Source organism: Dermochelys coriacea, chromosome 6 (assembly GCF_009764565.3).
Source record: "Dermochelys coriacea isolate rDerCor1 chromosome 6, rDerCor1.pri.v4, whole genome shotgun sequence".
Taxonomy (NCBI): Eukaryota; Metazoa; Chordata; order Testudines; family Dermochelyidae; genus Dermochelys; species Dermochelys coriacea.
This window is the reverse complement of record NC_050073.1, coordinates 55047804-55068997: the sequence shown is the minus strand read 5'-3', so window position 1 is coordinate 55068997 and position 21194 is coordinate 55047804. Positions and strand designations below refer to the sequence as shown.

Sequence of the window (21194 nt, the reverse complement as noted above, 5' to 3'; positions counted from 1 at the left end):
CCCATCAGAGGAACACATACGGTATTGTCTGAGGAAGGAGAAGGAAAAGGAAAAGACAGCAGAAACATCTGTTGTAAGCTGGGATAGGATCTGATCAGAAAGGAAAGAACGGATACTTAGACATAACAGAACCCACTTCCTATTAAAAACATGATTTCTTTTTTAGAAAACCCTGCCAACTGGCTCAGCGACCAGTCTACAGATCCATGCAAGAGTGAGACTCAGAACTGACTTGGGATTCCAGGCAAGGGGAGCTGCCTATTCTGAGTCCTAGTATTGGTGCTTATCTTATTACATACAGGACACTAAATTTGATGCGATGGGGTGTTCACACCACACAAACCCTAAGGTAGCTCCAAAGGGACCAATTAACCTTACTGGCGGCTCCTGGGGGAGAGTCAGGCTTGACTGATAAGCACTAACTGAAGATGAAGCCCAGGTGTCCAGGAGCAGCCTGGGCTTGTAAAAAGTCAGGAAATTGAGAGCGGAAGGGGACTAGGTGGGCTGGCCAGCCTGCCTGGAGGTTGGAACTGGGCTGAATGCTGGTGTCTGGCAGAAGACTCTGAGCTGCAGGAGTAGTCTGGTGGTGGAGAGCTGTTGCTGATGCTGGTCCTTGGCTGAAAGTTGAAACTGACAATGGAAGCAGGGGGAGAAAAAGAGAAAATCTCCTTGGACTATGAAGGAGAAGCAGCGGGAGACAGAGTGGTCTCAGAACAGGGGGAAACGAAGTCTTGGTATATCAGGATTTGAAGAAGGAACGCACAGAAATGAAAAACAAACGCAGGATAAAAGTCAATATTTCATAATTGTCAAATCAGTGACAAGATGTGAAGACAAGAGATGTTAACCCCCTGAAAATGGAATGAATAAAGAAAAGTGGTGGTGACATACAAAGAGCTAAAAGAATGCAGGGCGGAGACCTATTGATAGACTACACATCAGGAGCAAGCTGAAAAACTTCTTGAATCTGTTAGCTTAGGGAAAATGAAAATTACTTGTCAATTGCCCAAATTCCTGATATAAAGCAAAAGGGGTTATGTAGGGAATAAGATTAGGATTCTCTGAGGATATCACAAAAAGAGTACAAGCAAAGAAACTATTGTTTGTTAAACAGCTACTTAGGAGAGAGGGAGAAAACTGGCCATCTACAGAGGGATCAAGAGGCATAATACTTAAAAAGTGGGGTATCAATATTTCTGGGTAAGCCATATATTCCCTCCCGTCTTCTGCCATGAGGTGCTGTAATTGCCACATAGAAATGGCTGTCAAAGGTTTGACTAAGGGAACAATGAGGTACAGTAAATGTGAAGGAAGTCACACAAATGACAACTATGTAGAAGGAACGGAACCTAAATGCAACAATTGTGGGGGAAAAGCAGAGTGCAGAATATAAAGGATGTTCAGTAGCAGAACAAGTTAAAGAAATACAAAATATTTAAATAATTCAAAAAGTATCATATGCGGAGGCTACGAAAAGATACCCAAATGCAGAAAATAGAAAAAGAAATACTCAAGTGAGAGAAAAGATATTCAGGTGCAGCAGAACACATCTCTAGTTAGGAAAGAGCATGAGCCCTGGTCTACACTAGAAGTTGAGGTTGAATTTAGCAGCGTTAAATCGATTTAACCCTGCACCCGTCCACATGACGAAGCCCCTTTTTTTTTTCCTACTTAAAGGGCTCTTAAAATCTATTTCTCTACTCCACCCCCAACAAGAGGATTAGCACTGAAAATCGGCCTTGCCAGGTTGAATTTGAGGTAGCGTGGATGCAATTCAATGGTATTGGCCTCTGGGAAGCTATCCCAGAGTGCTCCATTGTGACCGCTCTGGACAGCGCTCTCAACTCAGATGCACTGGCCAGGTAGACAGGAAAAGGCCTGCTAACTTCTGAATCTCATTTCCTGTTTGGCCAGCGTGGCAAGCTGCAGGCGAGTGCAGAGCTCATCAACAGAGGTGACCACGATGGAGTCCCAGAATCGCAAAAGAGCTCCAGCATGGACCAAACGGGAGGTACGGGATCTAATCGCTGTATGGGGAGAGGAATCCGTGCGATCAGAACTCCGTTCCAGTTTTCGAAATGCCAAAACATTTGTCAAAAATCTCCCAGAGCATGAAGGACAGAGGCCATAACAGGGACCCGAAGCAGTGCCGCGTGAAACTTAAGGAGCTGAGGCAAGCCTACCAGAAAATCAGAGAGGCAAACAGCCGCTCCGGTTCAGAGCCCAAAACATACTTCTATGATGAACTGCATGCCATTTTAGGGGGTTCAGCCACCACTACCCCAACCATGTGCTTTGACTCAGTCAGTGGAGAGGGAGGCAACACGGAAGCAGGTTTTGGGGACTAGGAAGATGATGATGATGTAGATAGCTCCCAGAAAGCAGGCAGAGAAACCAGTTTTCCCAACAACCAGGAACTGTTTCTCACCCTGGACCTGGAGCCAATACCCCCCCCCCCCCGAACCCACCCAAGGCTGCCTCCCAGACCCGTCAGGTGGAGAAGGGACCTCTGGTGAGTGTACCTTTTTAAATAGTATACTTGGTTTAAAAGCAAGCGTGTTTAATGATTAATTTGCCCTGGCATTTGTGGCCAGTACAGCTACTGGAAAAGTCTGTTAACGTGTCTGGGGATGGAGTGGAAAGTCCTCCAGGGACATCTCCATAAAGTTCTCCTGGATGTACTCCCAAAGCCTTTGCAAAAGGTTTCTGGGGAGGGCAGCCTTATTCCATCCACCATGGTAGGACACTTTACCATGCCAGGCCAGTAGCACGTGGTTGGGAATTATTGCAGAACAAAGCATTGCAGCGTATGTTTGCTGGCGTTCAAACAACATCCGTTCTTTATCTCTGTGTTATCCTCGGGAGAGTGATATCATTCACGTTCACCTCGTTGAAATAAGGTGCTTTTCTTAAGGGAACATTCAGAGGTGCCCATTGCTGCTGGGCTGTTTACCTGTAGCTAAACAAAATGTTCCCTGCTGTTAGCCACGTGGTGGGGGGAGGCAAAATGCGACCTTGGAACGAAAGCACATGTGCTATGTATGCAATGTTAACAGCAAGGTTTACCATGAAAGACTGTATGCATTGCTCTATAAAAATGGTGTCTTTAACTACCACTGTCCCTTTTTTTCCCCCCTCTCCACCAGCTGCATGCATATGTTTCAAGGATCACAGGATCTTCTCCTACCCAGAGGATAGCGAAGATTAGAAGGCACAAAAAAAAAAAAAAAAACCACACTCGCGATGAAATGTTCTGACCTCATGCCATCTTCCCATGCTGACAGAGCACAGATGAATGCATGGAGGCAGACAATATCAGAGTGCAGGAAAGCACAAAATGAACACGAGGAGAGGTGGCGGGCTGAAGATGACAGGTGGCGGCAGCATGATGAGAGGAGGCAGGATTCAATGCTGAGACTGCTGGAGGATCAAATTAATATGCTCCAGCCTATGGTTGAGCTGCAGGAAAGGAAGCAGGACCACAGACCACCGCTACAGCCCCTATGTAACCAACCGCCCTCCTCCCCAAGTTCCACAGCCTCCTCACCCAGACACCCAAGAATGCGGTGGGGGCGAGGGAGGCCTTTGGCCACCCAGCTACTCCACCCCAGAGGATTGCCCAAGCAACAGAAGGCTGGCATTCAAATAAGTTTTAAAGTGCTGTGTGGCCTTGTCCTACCCTCCTCCACCACCCCTTCCGGGCTACCTTAGCAGTTTGTATTTGTATGATGAATTAATAAAGAATGCATGAATGAAGCTTACAGGGAAGTAGAGTGAACCAAGGGGTGGGGGGGTTTCATCAAGGAGAAAAACAGAACTTTCACACCATAGCCTGGCCAGTCATGAAACTGATTTTCAAAGCTTCTCTGATGCGCACCTCGCCCTCCTGTGCTCTAACTGTCCTGGTGTCTGGCTGTGTGTAACCAGCGGCAGGCGATTTGCCTCAACCTCCCACCCTGCCATAAATGTCTCCCCCTTACTCTCACAGAGATTGTGGAGCACACAGCAAGCAGTAACAATGGGAATATTGGTTTCGCTGTGGTCTAACCGAGTCAGTAAACTGTGCCAGCGTGCTTTTAAATGTCCAAATGCACATTCTACCACCATTCCACACTTGCTCAGCCTGTAGTTGAACAGCTCCTGACTACTATCCAGGATGCCTGTGTATGGCATCATGAGCCATGGCATTAAGGGGTAAGCTGGGTCCTCAAGGATAACTATAGGCATTTCAACACCCCCAACGGTTATTTTCTGGTCTGGGAAGAAAGCACCTTCCTGCAGCTTTTGAAACAGACCAGAGTTCCTGAAGATGCGAGCATCATGTACCTTTCCCGGCCATCCCACGTTGATGTTGGTGAAACGTCCCTTATGATCCACCAGTGCTTGCAACACTATTGAAAAGTACCCCTTGCAGTTTATGTACTCGCTGGCTTGGTGCTCCGGTGCCAAGATAGGGATATGGGTTCCGTCTATGGCCCCACCACAGTTAAGGAATCCCATTGCAGCAAAACCATCCACCATGACCTGCACATTTCCCAGGGTCACTACCCTTGATATCAGCAGATCTTTGATTGCATTGGCTACTTGCATCACAGCAGCCCCCACAGTAGATTTGCCCACTCCAAATTGATTCCCAACTGACTGGTAGCTGCCTGGCGTTGCAAGCTTCCACAGGGCTATCGCTTCTCAAATGTGAGGGCTGCTTATCTTGGTATTCTGGAGCTTCAGGGCAGGGGAGAGCAAGTCACAAAGTTCCATGAAAGTGCCCTTACGCATGCGAAAGTTTCGCAGCCACTGGGAATTGTCCCAGACCTGCAACACTATGCGGTCCCACCAGTCTGTGCTGGTTTCCCGAGCCCAGAATCGGTGTTCCACCGCATGAACCTGCCCCATTAGCATCATGATGCCCACATTGCCAGGGCCTGTGCTTTGAGAGAAGTCTGTGTCCATGTCCTCATCACTCTCGTCACCGCACCGACGTTGCCTACTCGCCCGGTTTCTCTTTGGCAGGTTCTAGTGCTGCATATACTGCTGGATAATGCTGGACAATGTTTTTGCCCCATTAGGCATTGGGATCTCAACCCAGAATTCCAATGGGTGGTGGAGACTGCGGGAACTGTGGGATAGCTACCCACAAGTGCAACGCTTCGGAAGTCGACACTAGCCTCGGTACTGTGGAAGCACTCCACCAAGTTAATGCACTTAGAGCATTTTGTGTGGGGACACACACAATCGACTATATAAAAACGATTTCTAAAAAAACAACTTCTATAAATTCGACCTAATTTCGTAGTGTAGACATACCCTGAGAGGAGTTATGGGAGATTACTTCTGTAATGAATGTTCTAAACTTCCCTTTGTATATTGCTTGTAGGTAATTAACTGCATCTTGCTGATGGGTGGGGGGGAAAAGCTGAAAAGATTAAAGTCATAGCAAAAGCAGTAGAAAAATATCTAAAGATAAACAACCTCTTGATTGACTGCATTCATGTGATTTTTAAATGAAGGCAAGATTTAATTTTATTAAGATAATGTTGAAGTAAAAAGAAAACGGTACAGAGTTTAGGCATAGAAGTTTCTGGTTATCAGGGAATAAGGTACAGATTATCAAGTGGTGCAAAATTCAGTTTAGGAGCGCGTGGCTTAAGGAATACATAATCTGCAATCTCCCCAATTGGGGGTAAAAGTTTAACGGGTCAAAGTACAGACATTGAGATATGGGGGTATGTTGTCCACATAATGGCTTTGTTCATTGTGGAGTATAATGAGCGGATACGATGATGAGGATGGATCTACACTCATTTGGTGGGATTTAATGTTCAGTGAGTTCATGGTTCCAGTTCATATGGTCCAATGGAAAAAAAGTCTCAGTCCCTTTCCCATAGTTGATGCATGATGTCGTACTGGCTCACACCTCCTGGTATTGTCGGTGGCCAGTGATGTGTTCGATGTTGATGTCCCTGGACCATCGGATTGTGTCCGAGACCATGAGGCGCCGCATGAGCCATGCGTACTGTTGACCGATCCCGCAAGTCTGCAGCACACGCTTGTTGCGGGGATCCCAAGCGCCCAGGGCTCCGACAATCAGGGCATCCATCTGCACCTCATAGCCCTTCGCTCTCAGGGTGTCGACAAGAGGGGTGTATTTTTCCAGCTTACGAGCTCGGGATTCGCGGAAGGCCGGGGTCCTGTTCTCGAAGGAGACCGTGATGTCTAGGATGATCTTTTTCTGGTCTTCATCGGTGACTACCACGTCAGGTTGCAACTGGCTGTCCGTCCCGGGGATGGTGGAGTTCACAGGGACCTCCCCCAGGCACGGTGTGATGGCTTTCACCAGGCGGTTCTGGATGGTGTTGTGGTGCAGCTGCCAGGCTCTGGAGTGGGGCTTGCAGCTGCACAGGACATGGGGCAGGGTCTTGTTGGAGTAACCGCATTTCCTGCGATGCTTGTCTCAGTTCCCGTGGTGGACAGCTCTGTTGAGCGGGACGCAGTTGAGCCAAGCGCGGTGAATGAACCGCCAGTCGGCGAAACAGGTGAAGCTGCCCCGGCAAGGAAGTGGTTGCTGGCGTCCCTCTTGCTGGTCAGTTCAAAGACTTTACCCTGGTCTGGTTTACGCTTCAGGGTTTCCATGTATAGCAAGTGGATGGCCGCCTTCAGGGTCCTCTCCAGCATGCCTCTGGCACTCGGGGTGACTATGGTGTTGTCATCAGACCTGATCTGCAGTACCAGGACTCCCAGCTCCTGGCGCTCCTCGCACCACTTCCAGTGGCAGCCAATGCACTTCCCCAGGCGACGCGTGGTCTTGTGAGCGCAGGACCACAGTGAAGCGATGTCGCCACTGTCCCGTCCAAATTCACCATCCAGAGAACTGCTCAGGAATCTGGCAGTGTCTTGGTTGGAAGGGGCTCTGCTGATCTGCTTCTTTGTTGCATCATGGAGGGTATTTGCTGTGATGTTCCTTACCACAGCGTTGGGATACGTCAGCAGGCAGAAGGCGTGGGTGATCACTGCGATGTCACGCAGGTCAACCATGCGGGGGACATTGGCACCGCCATGCCTGTGGGCGATATAGACCAGCTCGTTGCTGGCTCTCTGGGGAAGCAACAGCCTCTTCTTCACCAGCTGCCGGACGATCTTGTCTGCCTTGTTGAGGGGTACCTTCACCACGGCAGATCCCCTTAGGACAAACGAAATGCGGGGGATCAGGAAGGTGTTCAGGATGTTTATCTTCTGCCACGGTGCTAGCAGGGAGGCGTCGATCTTGGCAGCATCCTGCAAGATCTCCTGGATGGTGTCCTCGGGTGTCTGCCGGACACGGAAACCTGTTGGCATGCCGAGGTGCCGGTATGCCTGCCCCTCTGCCAGGGGGATGACGGGCTTGCCCTGGATCTGGAACCCTGTCGTCTGCACCAAGTCCCTTTTGCTGCCATCGATGGTTTTAATGATCCTTAGTTGGAATGCACATGGACAAGAATTTAAGAAAGCCATCTTTGAAATGGAAAAAAAGCCTGATGTAACATGTGTACAAGAAATATGGGTAGTAAGTAAACCGGTGTTCAATTTACCAGGATATGATATACTCTGGAGAGATCAAGAGGCTATAAAAGAGGGACTTAATTACTTAATTAAAACGGATATGCAGAAACTAAGGTTTGAATAGAATGCTACTGAGATTCCCATGCAGAACAGAAACCGTTAAGTACAGATTTAGTGTTTATACAGTAGAAACTCAAAGATATGAGCACCAGAGTTACAGACAGACTGGTCAACCGGACACCATGTGAAACTGTAAGTAACCAATCATGTAGCAGCAGAGGATTTAAAAACAAAAAACAAGAACAGCCAAGTACTGTATTGTGTCTGTATTGCATCTTAAAGATAAGCATATCTGGGCTACCAGTCCCCACCCTACCCCCGGGAGGCAGCAGAGCAGGAGCATTGCTGGGATCTGCGCAGCTTTCTCTCAAACCCCCACTGGGACAAGATGCATACTCATGCCAGGGCTGACTAGGTTGCTCAGCTGCTGCCGAGTTCTGGCTTTGAGTGTCAGCTGCTGGATCTGGAGCCTGAATGGCACTTTGTTCAGAGTTACAAACATTTCAGTTACGAACAAACTCCATTCCCAAGGTATCCATAACTCTGAGGTTCTACTGTAATCCAAATAAACTATTTTAGAATTAGAAAAAAAAACAGTCAATGTCAAATAAACAGTCATAATTTGCAGAGACTTTGATAGTCATACTGAGCTATGCGGAGATAAGAAAATTGATCTAAATAGTAAATGCTTAGAACAATATTGAATATAGGAACACCTACTAAATTTAATTTAATGGATGGATCCTTTTCAGTTTTGGATTTGGGAACCACAGCAAATAATACATAGTAAATGCAACTGGGAAATTCATAAAGATGACAGAATAGGAAGTGATCAGTTCCCTATGCTGATTGAGTACCAAAGCCAAGGAAATGTAGAAAAACAGAGTTCCTAGCTGAAATTTTCAAAAAGCTAATTGGGGCCTTTTTAAGATATAAATGTGATGAATATTTATGTAGTAACTGTGCAAGTGACAACTTGGGAGAATTCTATAACATAATAAAAGGAATTACAGCAGCAACTGATCTGGTCATCTACAAAACATGAAATTGCCTACAACTCAGAAATCCCATTCCCTGGTGTAATGAAGACTGCAAATTAGCAATCAAGTAAAGAAATAAGGCAGACAAGCAAGCAAAACACACAATGAACAATAAAGACTTAATGAATTATAAAAGATGTAAGGTAGTAGCACAAAGGATTATCAAAAAGAAAAAATTGGAAAAATTTCTATAGGAAATGATACAAAGATTCTTAGCTGTCAGAAATATATAAGCAAACTGAATGCATGGAATTTGAAGTAATAGTAAACCTATACCTGATCTTATTGGAAAGAATGATATTGAGGTCTCCAACTTAGGAAAGGTAGCCATTTTAGCAAAAGACTTCCAAAAGGTCAGTACTGATATGAATTAAAGCAATGAGTTTTGTGAGAAGAAAAAGATTTGAGAAAAATGGTGACCAATTAAATGGCTGGAGAGAATATATTAATTGTGTGTTAAACAAACATTTTAAAATGCAGGAGCTTATTGCAGCCATTAGAAAAAGGAAATACAGCTCCAGGTAAAGATAATATACATAATGAAATTCTCCAGTACTGGTCAGAAAGGAGTTTAAAGATTCTATTGTGGTTATAGAATTATATATGGGAAAAAGGAGTGGGGCCAATAGCATGGAAACAAACATTGGTAATACCAGTTAAGAAACCAGGCAAGGATCATACAAAACCTGATCCTTATGGGCCTACTGCCCTCATACCATGTGTGGGAAAAATCAAGGAAAAAAAAAAAAAAATTTAAGGCTTGTGGAACACATTGAGAAAATATTGATAGACTAAATATTATAACTGAGATACAAAGTGGTTTCAGTAAAGGAAGATGTACAACTGATCATATAGTTAGACTAGAACTGGAGGTACAAAAAGCATAAGGACTAAGAACTCTATGGACATCGAAAGAACTAAGGACTAAGAACTTCATGGACATCGAAAAAGCATATGATATGCTATGACGGGAAGGTCTCCTATATAAAAATAATTCCAATTTTGGTTAACAAAAAAGAGAACATGTTGGTGGATAAAGGACTTTTTAAGGGACAGAACTACACAAGTCAAAGTGAGAACAGCTTTAACCAAAACCTACAAAGCTTACAAATGAAACTCCACGAGGAGTATTATTAGCCCTTCTTCCCCCCCCCCCCCCCCATTATGATAAGTGACTTCCTGGAAAGTGTGCAGACGGGAATAAGTATTTCCCTTTTCACAGACAATTGTGCTAAATGAAATAAGCATAAAAGACTTGAAGTAGCTGTGGAAAAGAAAAATGAGGCACTCCAGAGAATTTCCAAGTGTGGAAATTATTGGAGATTTAAATTCTCACGTGCAAAAACTAAGGAAATGTTTTTAACCTGGAAGAAAATTAAGGAAGACTGGGACTTATTTCTTTATGGTGAAAAAATTCAGATCAAAAGTTTGTTCCTAGGAATAGTGCTTGATAAAAAGTTAAATTTGGAAAGGTCATATAAATAACACCATACGAAAATGTACAAGTAGGATGAACTTACTTAAAGGCATAGCTGGAAACAAATGGGGTGCAGATAAGAAGGTACTGATATTGTATAGTGAAGCATTGATAGGACCAGTTTTAGACAATGGATGCCAAGTTTTTGGTTCAGCTTCAAAAACAACTTTTAGACACCTGGAACTGCTCCAGGCCCAAGCTCTGAGACTGGCATGTGGTGCAATGTTTACCTCAGTAATGTGTGCTGCAACTAGCCACTGAAGAGGGACCTATCAATCTAAGGATGAAACTATTAGATCTAACCTTTTGAGCAAAGATAAAAGGGAATCAGGAAAACAGAAGTATGAGGATTGCCGGGAGCCAAGTAGACAAAATTATATGGATTGCTACACATTTCCTCATACTAATCAGAGTAAAAATGGGAAAAGGAGATATGTAAAAAAATAAATATTGAGAGAACTAAACTTTTTTTAATTTGAAAAATCAAATTACAGCTGCAGTTATTCCCCATTTGTGGATTTGGAATTGTATGTAAAAAAACAAACCAAGAGAAGAAAAAAAACTTCACACATTAGGACTAACCAAATTTCTGAATTTATTTATAAAAACCTGAGGCCAGCTTTGCCAAATCTACGCAGACGGACAAAAGATGACAGCATGGGTAGAGTGGAGACAGCCTTCTGTGTTCCTAGTCTTGGAATCCACAAATCTAAAATGCCATCAAATTATGGGACCATTCTGAAAGCTAAACTAATGGGCATAATGTTGGAACTGAGCTGGGTAGGAGATGCATGACCAGCTACAGCTGCAATTTTATCCGATTCCTTGTCAGGTATTATGACAATCAGAACAGGGACTTTGGAAAGTAGAAATGACAAGTGAAATAACGTTTCTAACTATGGAAACAATGCAAGCAGGTGTCTGTGTAATAATAGCATGGATTCTTATGCACATCAGAATACCTGGAAATCAGATGGCTGACAAAAGGATATGAGATGGCTGACAAAAATACCAGGTGGAGGTGGATATTAAGATACCCTTAAGTAGAGGAGAATTTAGAAGTGTGATCATGAAGAAGCTTGCAAAGGAAAGGCAAAAACTATGGGTCAAGGAAACAAAGGGACAAAGGTTTTATGACATACCCAAAAAATTGAAGATAATACTATATGCCACAATGATTATAACATGAAGTAGTCATTTTTGGAGAGTGTTAGCAGGTCACTGTGCGTTAAATAATAAGTTAACCTGATTAAAAAGACAAAGATGGGCTGAATAATATGCACAAAACCAAAGAAACTGTTGATCATGTTCTATTGCATTCTGGGCAATAGTCTATAGAAAGTAAGTTTCTTCATAAAAAAAAATTTAGCTGGCTTGGAATCAAAAAAATTTCCCTAAAGGGAAATGGAATGATTGGGTCGGGAGGGGGGAATAAAAAAAATATGGCTAAAATGAATGGAGAAAGTTGCAGTCATAGCCTTGTAGGATGAGGCTGCTGTGCCCCCCAAAAAACAACCTATGACAAAGAAGGGGTTGCAGGGAAAGAGTCTTTCAGTTGTTCTCTGGGCACAGAGAAGTGGGTAGGAGGAAACTTATGGGGAAGAAAAAGCCCTGGGATCCCACCCTGTCCCTGATGGAAGGGATTTACCCACAGGAGTTGTAGGCAAGAAAGCCTGTGGAAGGCAGAGTAGGAAGAAGCCCAGGGAAAGAGCAGTGAGGGTTGAAACTGCATAGACCTTGGCTGCTGATTATAGGGTCCTTGGCCTGAAACCTAGAGTAGCAGGCAGGCCCAAGTTCCCCTACCAGCCACTGGGAAGTGGCACAGGACTGGTGAAGGTGGCATCTGGACGGTTGGTCCAGTGAGATGCTGATACACCAGAAGGGAAAAAACTATATAGTGACCTGGCCAGATGACTGAGTCATGAAGAGAGAGCACCCCAAGTGCTGGAGAGTGAAAAGGACTGCAGGGTGAGCAAGTGGCAGAAGGGGGCACTAGACCAGACTAGAGTTTATCCCCAGACCCAGTCACAAGGAGGCACCCTCAGTGGTGAGTGAATCCTGTTACACTCTGTTACCTGCACATTAAAGAAACAAGCAACGTGGGCAAGAACGGAGAAAAGATGAGAATTTTGTTCAACCTCATAACTTCTGTGCCAATCATGATAACAAACCTGTGACTTTGCAGTAGCTTCAACTCACCACCCCAACACTCTACATAACCACTTCCTGAGGTCAAAAAGAATGGGATTAGGCCAACAACCATCCTACCTCAAGCTGTGAGCCCATCTCACCAGCTAAGTAGGGCTAAACCTGATTAGTATTTGGGTAGGAGACCTACAGGAAAATCCAAGGAGTTGCAGGAAGTGGCAGTGAGGATTTAAGAAGTGACCTTCTTCCAGAACTAGCTTTTTAAACTGTGTTCTGTATGAATGTACTTGAGTGTCCAATTTGTGCATGCATTTATTGTGATTCTATATACGTCTTTAGTAATTGTTTGCCAAAACGACCAATTATGCAATTAACTGTTCAACTGCATGTACAATTAGTGTGTATAAGTCACATATATAATTACACACATTTTTGCAAACAAACAATTTTAAATCTGTTCTCCAGCATCCCAGGGTGAGTTGGCGAGCTGCAGCTGGAGATGCTGGGCTACAAATCAGATAGAACACTGAAGTCCTGATCATTATCTATCTTTTGGCAATTTTTGCATGGGTTTCAGATATTGGCTTTCGTTTTCTAGCCCAATTCCAATTGAGTAGCTGTATTTTGTGTGCCTAAAAGTCTCCTACTGTTTCAGTTCAGACACAGAATATCAGACTACATTACCTGTACAGTATAACATATTCATGGCCCTGTTTCCTTGAAAGTCTGTAGGCTGGAGTCACCCTGGTTATAGCAAGCAAGGACTTCAGCAGCAGAGACAGCCTATTGTACACAGTGTAGGAAACTTTGATTTCTTTGTCACACCTAGAGAGCACATAGAAACAGTTAGACCAATGTTTCCAGCCAAGCAATGCAAATTTACACCAAAAGGGAGTTGGGCCAGTAATCTAATACTTGCTTTAGAGTGAAAGACAGACCTGAAATAAAGCATCAGGATGGTAATCTGTATCTGGGCTAGCAGGCCAAGACTCCTATTCCAGTCCAGGACAAACAGTAAACAGTGATTCTGTAGAACTCACTGCTGCAGAAGGCATAAAGGCCTTGTACTAGAGAGGGGTAACTTTAGCAGAATTAACATTTGTAGTTCCTGGGTAATTGAATCTCATAATTGATGGCATACACTGATTGCCACAAGGGACCAAGAAAGAATTAATTTCTAATCCTCTTCTCTGACAAACAGCAAGCAGCAGGAGAGGAGCATTGTGCATGGGGGAGGGGCTTGCCTCTGAAACATCAGGAGTGGTATGTCTGACTTGAAAGACCAATGATCTAATGTGGTCAGGCAAATCTTACATTCCCTTGTTACTTCTCAGTTTTGGAGAGGGTGGGAGAAACAAAGAATACAAAAAACAAAAGCTATGAAAAAGCAGATGAAGTGTTTCCCTTTAACTTAACTGATGGAAAGTACAAAAGCAGGACTGAATGCCAACTTTGCCTCCAAATTCCTTTACACACAGATCTTGAGAATCAGTGTCGGGTCTATAATACTGGGATCCTGCAGGGCTTATTACAAATCTCGCTGCACTTAAGAGAATATTTTGTCTTTTTTCTCCTTCTCCGTGGTCTCTCCATTCCCACCAGGCTGCTGCTCATTGTGATGTACATATCAGGGTGCATGCTAGACAGCACAGGACATTGCAGCAGAGCACGACAGCTCCAATTGCTGGTTAAAGCAATTGCTGCTCACATGAACCTCTCTGGAACACCTTCTGATCCGCCCTTGGCAACGTCTTCGAATGCTGTTGAGCTCTTCCCCATAACTTTTCCAGTTTCAGGTCAGGTCCCCTGTGTGCTCAATCATTTCAGCCAGCCAGGAAAAACTTGCTCATTTGATTAAAAAACAAAACAAACACAAGACAAAAAATTGAGAAACACACACTTACTTTTCATTCATGTCTAGACACCAGATTTCCAGCTCCATGGAATCTCCCTGCATCAGAGAAAGGATCAGGAACATAGCTCATTTAAAACAAACAAGCTCTTTCATATCTCATTAAGAATCAGTTACAGCAATGTAGCTCTAAGGCAGTGGTTCTCAACCTGTGGCCCAATAAGCACAGAGCTGCGGTCCATGTGACATCCTCAGGGCCATACAAGTAGTATTGGATGTGGCCCACAATGGTAAATAGATTTAGAACCATTGTTCTAAGGGAATGTATTTTTCCTGACTCTTGATTCTTTGTAAACACATGGTCATTATTTCCTCATTATATGTATGTGCTAACAAGGGCAGGACCCAAAGATATCTTACTGTGGGACAAGGGAGCCTCATAAAAAGTAGGATGGAGGCTGTACTCAGGACATGCTTACAGAATGGCTTAGCTCCCAAGGTGAGCTAATAAGATGATTTTGAAGTTCTCCCACTCTTAAGTGTTTGGCCTCACCAATTTGCAGTGAGATTTCCCTTTTGTTGTAAAATATATTCATTTTCAGTGGCATACTAGCACACTGCAGGTCTAGAGAGATTTTTATATGGCCTTGGGCAAGAGAATAAGATATTAGGCAGGTAATTTAAGGGGCAAGACAGCAAATGGTGATATATCTTGACTGGGTTCTTACCTCAGAGGTTTTGAGAGAGATCTCCACACACATTGACCGTCCAACAGCAGGTAGCTGTCCTGCCAGGGCTTTCTTTGCTTCATGAGTTACCTCTGGTATATCTTTGATTGCCAAGTTGAACTGCAAAATGAAAGAACTTATTTCATTTTTCAGATTCCTTTGGAAAACCTATCCAGCGGCACACTGCAGAAAGACTCAAGTTAGAGCAACCTACTACACAACAGACTAAAGAGGTGCCCACTGCAACAGTTACAGAACAGACTATTGAGGGTGAATACATGTTAAAGCCTGACAGAAGCCTTCTGTGGATTTTAAAAGTCTGGTCTGATAAAATTTAACAGCGTAAGCATAAGCAGAACTATGCATATGTAAGAAATTGCACAGTAATCATGTCTGTGAGAAAACAAAGATAAATTAAAAAGCTAGAAAAGACTCATTTGAACTAACACTAAACCTGTACTGATAGGGGAGGAGAGTTAACGTGGAAATGAAAGACTATGATGTATGCATAAGAAAAGATAACAAAAAGTTATACATAAGTTTGTGTAATACAGGAAGGTTGAAGTTGTATTCTCCAGTGCTGGAGGCGACTGATGAAATTGTCCTGATGAGCTTCCCATGTGTAAGTAACTGACCACCATGTGCTGAGTGTTTTGCCTTAATAAAGATTTGTTATACCCATCTGCTGAGAAAGTGAATCTCATTCCAACGTTCTGGCGAGCTACACAGTTTGTAAATTGGGCTAACAGCCAATATCCCAGGGACTGCGACCTAAGGCTATTGAGGTGTTTAAAGCATTTTTAAAGGGACAGGAGTCGCTGGAGAGATATGTAGACAAGACATGGTGGGGGTTCCCTTAAGGAGATGGACATCCTCACAAGTCAGAATCTGCTTGAAGGGGGGCTAATGTGCTTGAAAGCAACTTTTTCAGCAACGAAAAGGGTAAAAAGACACAGTTCAGGGTGAGATAGTGACCACCAGAGCTTTTGTGAAACAAAATGGAGCACTGAAACTGAAATTCAGAAAATATAAAACTCAAGTTAAAGAAATGCAGAAGGGCGAGACACAAGAACGGATAGACAAGGTCACTGAACTACGAACTGTGACTGAGAACGCTCAAGAATGTGAGTCTCTTAAGGAGCAGAATGGTGTTCTGCAACCACAGCTAGAAGCAGTGCAATTGGAGAATACAGAACCGACAGGTGCTTTAAATCAGACAGTGAAACTTTTGGAAGGAGGAAGCATTAATGAGCACAATGTTGTATTGTCTAATGAGGCTCCACCTCCTTATAATCCACTTTTTCCTTCCTTGAGCAATCTGGACTCTAAAGCTGCCCTTATGGTGCCTCTTCCAGTGGAGCCTATAATCACGTCCACAGTCTAAAACAATCAGGATGGTATCCATTTAGAGGTGAAGGTTAAAAACCTTTTACCAGAGGAGATATCAGCCATACTGCAAGAAATAGCCCCCTGCTACAGAAGCACGGGCATAGAGGAAGCGTTGAAGTGGCTTCTGAAAACTAGAGAGCAGGTTGAATTTTTGTGATCTGACTAGAGGGGATGGGAAGAGGATTTTACAAAAGGGAGTTGGCTCTGGGGTTTGGCTGTGTATTCCTCAGGGCTATAGAGGCTGGATATAGTGGCAGCTGCTGTGTCCAGAGCTTATCAGAGAGTTTTATTCTGGTCTGATGCAGCAATCACCACTGTTGTTGCTGTTAAGCAGACACCTAACAACCCCTGCCGAACACGAAGAGAGTGACTTTTTTTGCTTGTTCTCTGGTCATTGTGATGATTCAGACTACCCACAACTTGTTATAGATAGGCCACTTCCAGAGGTTAGAGAGGCAGTTAAAATGGTATTTGAGAGGGGTTGAACTAATGTTCAGGTTGAAAAAGCAGAATGTGCTTTTCACCATGTCCGGGGGGGGGGTGGTGGTAAAAATAAAGACCCAGTGGATGAGGCTAAAACATACAGGATTGAAAGTGGCCAGGAATGCAATTCCGAGGGTAGTACAGAAACCCCTGTGTATGGTAGAGTGTGTGGCAGAGGGAAAGGAGGTGGTTGTGAGCATCCATGGATCCCCTTTTATGAGGAAGAGAGGTGCAATGAGGAACTGAAGGAGGTGGTGTGGCGGCTTCAAGAGGTGTCCTAGGGAAGAGGGAGTAGCCTGCTGGTTGGAACTGCTTCACCCGTCCCTCAGTAGGGATACTGAGTCTCCTCCCACTCATCCAGGATTCTTACCCACTTTACCTTGGATGAGTGGGAATGCCACAATGTATTATCAGTTATAGGAGGCATCCATAAACATGCTTTGCTTGATAGTGGAGAATCCATCTTGTGACAGGGCTGGGCCAGATGACTACAGGAAAGTGATAGAAGGCAGATATATTAGCCCCAGGGTAAGTAGGTCCCTTTTCCCTGGGAAAGATAAAGGGAAGATTCCAGAACAATCAGGAACTTTCTGGAAACAATTAAGGCAGACAGGCTGATTAAACACCTGCAGCCAATCAAGAAGCTGCTAGAATCAATTAGGGCAGGCTAATCAGGGCACCTGGGTTTTAAAAAGGAACTCACTTCAGTTTGGGGTGCACGTGTGAGGAGCTGGGACCGAGAGGTGCAAGAAGCCGAGAGGGAGAAGGCGTACTACTGGAAGACTGAGAAACACAAGCATTATCAGACATCAGGAGGAAGGTCCTGTGGTGACCCTAAAGAAGGTGTTGGGAGGAGGCCATGGGGAAGTAGCCAGGGAGTTGTAGCTGTCACACAGCTGTTACAGGAGCCACTGTAGACAGCTGTAATCCACAGGGCCCTGCGCTGGAACCTGGAGTTGAGGGTGGGCCCGGGTTCCCTGCATCCCTTCAACTGGATACTGGAGGAGTTGATCTGGACTGTGGGTTCCACCAGAGGGGAAGGTCTCTGACCTGTTCCCCAAACCACTAGGTGGATCAGCAGAGACTGCGGGGATTGTTCTTCTTCCTTTCCCCATGCTGGCCAGTGATGAGGCTAACTGAGTGAACGGCAGATTTGAGCCACAAAAGTGGCCAAACTGAGGGCTGCCATGAATCTCTGAGGAGAGAAAAATCTGCCAATAAGCACATGACCCACCAAGGCAGAAGAGGAACTTTGTCACAGTCTCTTTAACATCTAGAATTCAGGTGGGGTATGGAATGCAATAGTGTATTACCATGACTGGGGCAACAGGACAAGAAGCCACTTTTTGGCTTACTAAACCCATAGATGTCAGCATAGCTCACACTTTTGTGGCCCGTGATTCTTAGGAAACAGAAGGCACAGCTACAAAATGTGCTAAACTAAAAAAAAAAAAAAAAAAAAAAGGTACAAAAGGCAGCGAGAAACCTAAAGCTGCAGAATATATTGGCTTAAAACATTTCACTCTGGGCAAAAAGGTAAAAAGCTTACAATCCCAAAATTTAGCCTTGGGAAATGTCCTATTTCACAATGAAAAACGGAAGTGGAGTGATTTAAGGAAAAGCAATGTGAAGTTAAAAGGAGTTTTGCACAACTAAGAACACAGAGAAGCTAGGAAGGGACTAGATAGTTGGGGGTATTACAAGCGTTAAATGTCTAAGTTTTAAAGAGAATATTGATTTTTTTTAAAAAAGTGTGTGGGGGGAATACTTTGTACACTCTATGAAAAAACGAACAACAGCAGCTAACAGTCTGTCAGAAGGACAGTAAGTGTAGCAGCAGAGGTATGGATATCTAAGTTGGCTGAGACACAGAAAAGAATAAAGAAATCAAAGCAAAAGTAAAACAGAACATTGCAAAAAAAAAAAAAAAAAAAAAAGCAGTTAACAGAGGCCAGGCCAAAAAGTCTCACCTGTGAAAAATGTATTAAAAACTGAAATATAAAAATAAAATGTGAGCTGCTTCATTTAAGGAAAGCCCAGTGAAAAATGAAGTTATTTTTATGGCCAAACTTCTGGCAAGGAGTACGAAGTGGGAGATCAGGTACTTCTGCAATATGTCTCAGATAAAAAGCCATTTCAAAAGGCCAGCTGGGAGGATCGCTACTATGTAACAGACAAGGCTAGGGCAGCAGTATACCTAGTTCAAGTAAGAGATTAGAAAGGGGTGGTGAATTTATAGTTGCATGCTATGCAGCTGAAACCATACAGGAGAAAGGACAGAAGTGAATCTAGTAATGTAAAAAGAGAAGTGAGAATATATGTTTTCTCTCTCAGGTGTTGGTCACCATGGGAGGCATAATGTGCATTACATTGGGGTCCACTGAATTTGTGATACAGCAGAATAAGATGGTGATAGTGCACGAGGGGGAGAATGCCACCCTAGCCTTATGGTTCCTGGGTAATCATGCAGGAAAGCCTAGTGTTCTGATACAGACTGCAGGACAGCCAAGGTGAAGGATCCTGCAGCACAAACTCCTCTCAGGAGCAGGGATTCGGACATGACCTAGGTGGGGACAGTGCATTTAAATGGGGTGGTAATCAAATAGCTAATCTAAAAAATTCATGGCATGCAGTTAATACATACAGGAAATATTAGAGTTAATTTAGCAGCTCATCGAACTACCGCCCAGGAGCCTATCCAACATGCCAGATCTTCTCTCCCAATGGGTTTAAGAATGACCAAAGAATCACTACCACTCCTGAACATACTCGAGTAACAGTGCCTCCTACTCTAGAAGTGAAGCAAGATGATGAACCATCCACAGAAACAGAAGCAGAACCTGACAATGGATTAGTGATAAATTGTGATCAGACTATGTATAGTAATGTATAGTACCAAATGATACCTGCAGTATTGAATTTAACCAATTTTACTTTACCACAGGAGCTCTGTCATGCAAAATATGCGCACTTCTATATGTGAATGATAGCAAAAGCAAGGTAAAATTTCAAACAGTCAATGCATGGGGTGGAACAGGAGGAAACTTGGTGGCCTGAGATGTGAAAGAGGGGAAGAGAGAGATATAGAAACAGTAATAGGAGTTGGGGCACTGGGAATATCAGCATGGAATCATATGGATATCACAGTACTGTGGGAAGAAAATCAGAAACAGAGTTGAATTACAAAACCTTTTAAAGTGAAAACAACAGAACGAGGATATGGAGAGGATTTAAAGGACGTTTAGAATGCTAGAACAACAGGATAGGTGTTTAGGGAAGTTGAAGCAGCAATCAATGAAATGGAAAAATTATGAACCATCTTAATGTATCAAAGGTTCATGGTATAGCTGCTTCCTAATACAGGAGCTACAGGGAGGACTAAAGGAAATTCAATGGGGGTGGGACATGCTAGTTCATAAAAATAAGATGCTGGAACAATGGACAAAAGTAAGACGTACATTGGTACAGGGTTAGGTGCTGCTCAAGGATCTATTATGCTGAGAAAAGATGCAAGCTTGATAAAACATGGCTCCTTCCTATATTAGCAGTACCAGCGGCCACAGGATTAAGCGAGGCATTGAGAGTGTATAGCATCCAGTCCATAGGTATGTTGTAACCTGCCATGGTTGGTTCCATCTTAAAGGAATGTCACATCCTCAGATATTGGTAAGGATGTGTGTGGGAGACTGGAAATTCCCAGATACCTCATGTTGTTCCAAGAGGCATGGCACTTGGTTATGTCATTATGATGTACTGCATTGCTGGCATGTGGGTTCACCTTGGATGAAGAAACCTGAAATTGTACAGTACAGCTGAGGCAATGGGGACAAGATCAAGCCAAGGTTGCAAAGGCTGGAGAAGGTAGCCACATGGTTCGGACACTTCCAGTGGGGGACACAAACATGTTATGACTGGCCAAGGTTTTGCTTAGTTCCAAAAAAAGCTGCCCACATAGGGGACAAGATAATTTTTCCAGTTCCCCAGCATAAGATCCACAATATACCAGCTGATGCCCCTCTGACTGATGCTACCCTGGACTGTGGTACAGCTAGGCAGAGTCATATCATGACTGCATTTAAATGTGCAGGCCTTAATGCGGAGACACCCAGAACATTTGTTGACCTTCAGACAGGACAGTCAAAATATTCAGAGAGACACAGATACACTGGGTTATGCTCCATGGTGGGAATTAGCATACAATACCAGGGAACATCCATGGATATGCATGACATCAATGGAGTTTGTAATTGTTCAAGCCATACTAGCAGTGAAGTTAATTGCATTGATTTAGACAGTTAGGAGCTTGGTTAGGCAGTTGGGAAAGAGAAGAGAGGTATATGAAATACATGCTCCAATGAAGCCTTAGGAAGGATTCTGTGGCTTCATGGTGGGGTGTGTTGGCGGCAAAGTAACTAATCACCACTTGATGAGTGTTTTGCCTTCACAAGGATTTGGAAGACCTACCTGCTGAGTAAGGGAAT

The 21194-nt window shown here is 43.9% G+C and overlaps 1 protein-coding gene across 6 annotated transcripts in view; it reads right to left on the bottom strand.

Annotated features, from left to right (window-relative positions):
- Positions 1-21194, bottom strand: part of ATG13 (autophagy related 13) — a 51463-nt gene that overhangs the window by 21302 nt on the left and 8967 nt on the right. For all 6 annotated transcript variants that reach the window (XM_038406747.2, XM_038406748.2, XM_038406751.2 and 3 more), the window contains exons 4-6: positions 14842-14961; positions 14166-14212; positions 12946-13086 (exon numbers count right to left, since the gene is read on the bottom strand). In XM_038406747.2, the coding sequence (XP_038262675.1) occupies positions 12946-13086; positions 14166-14212; positions 14842-14961 (308 nt within the window). The remainder of the gene's footprint in view (positions 1-12945; positions 13087-14165; positions 14213-14841; positions 14962-21194) is intronic.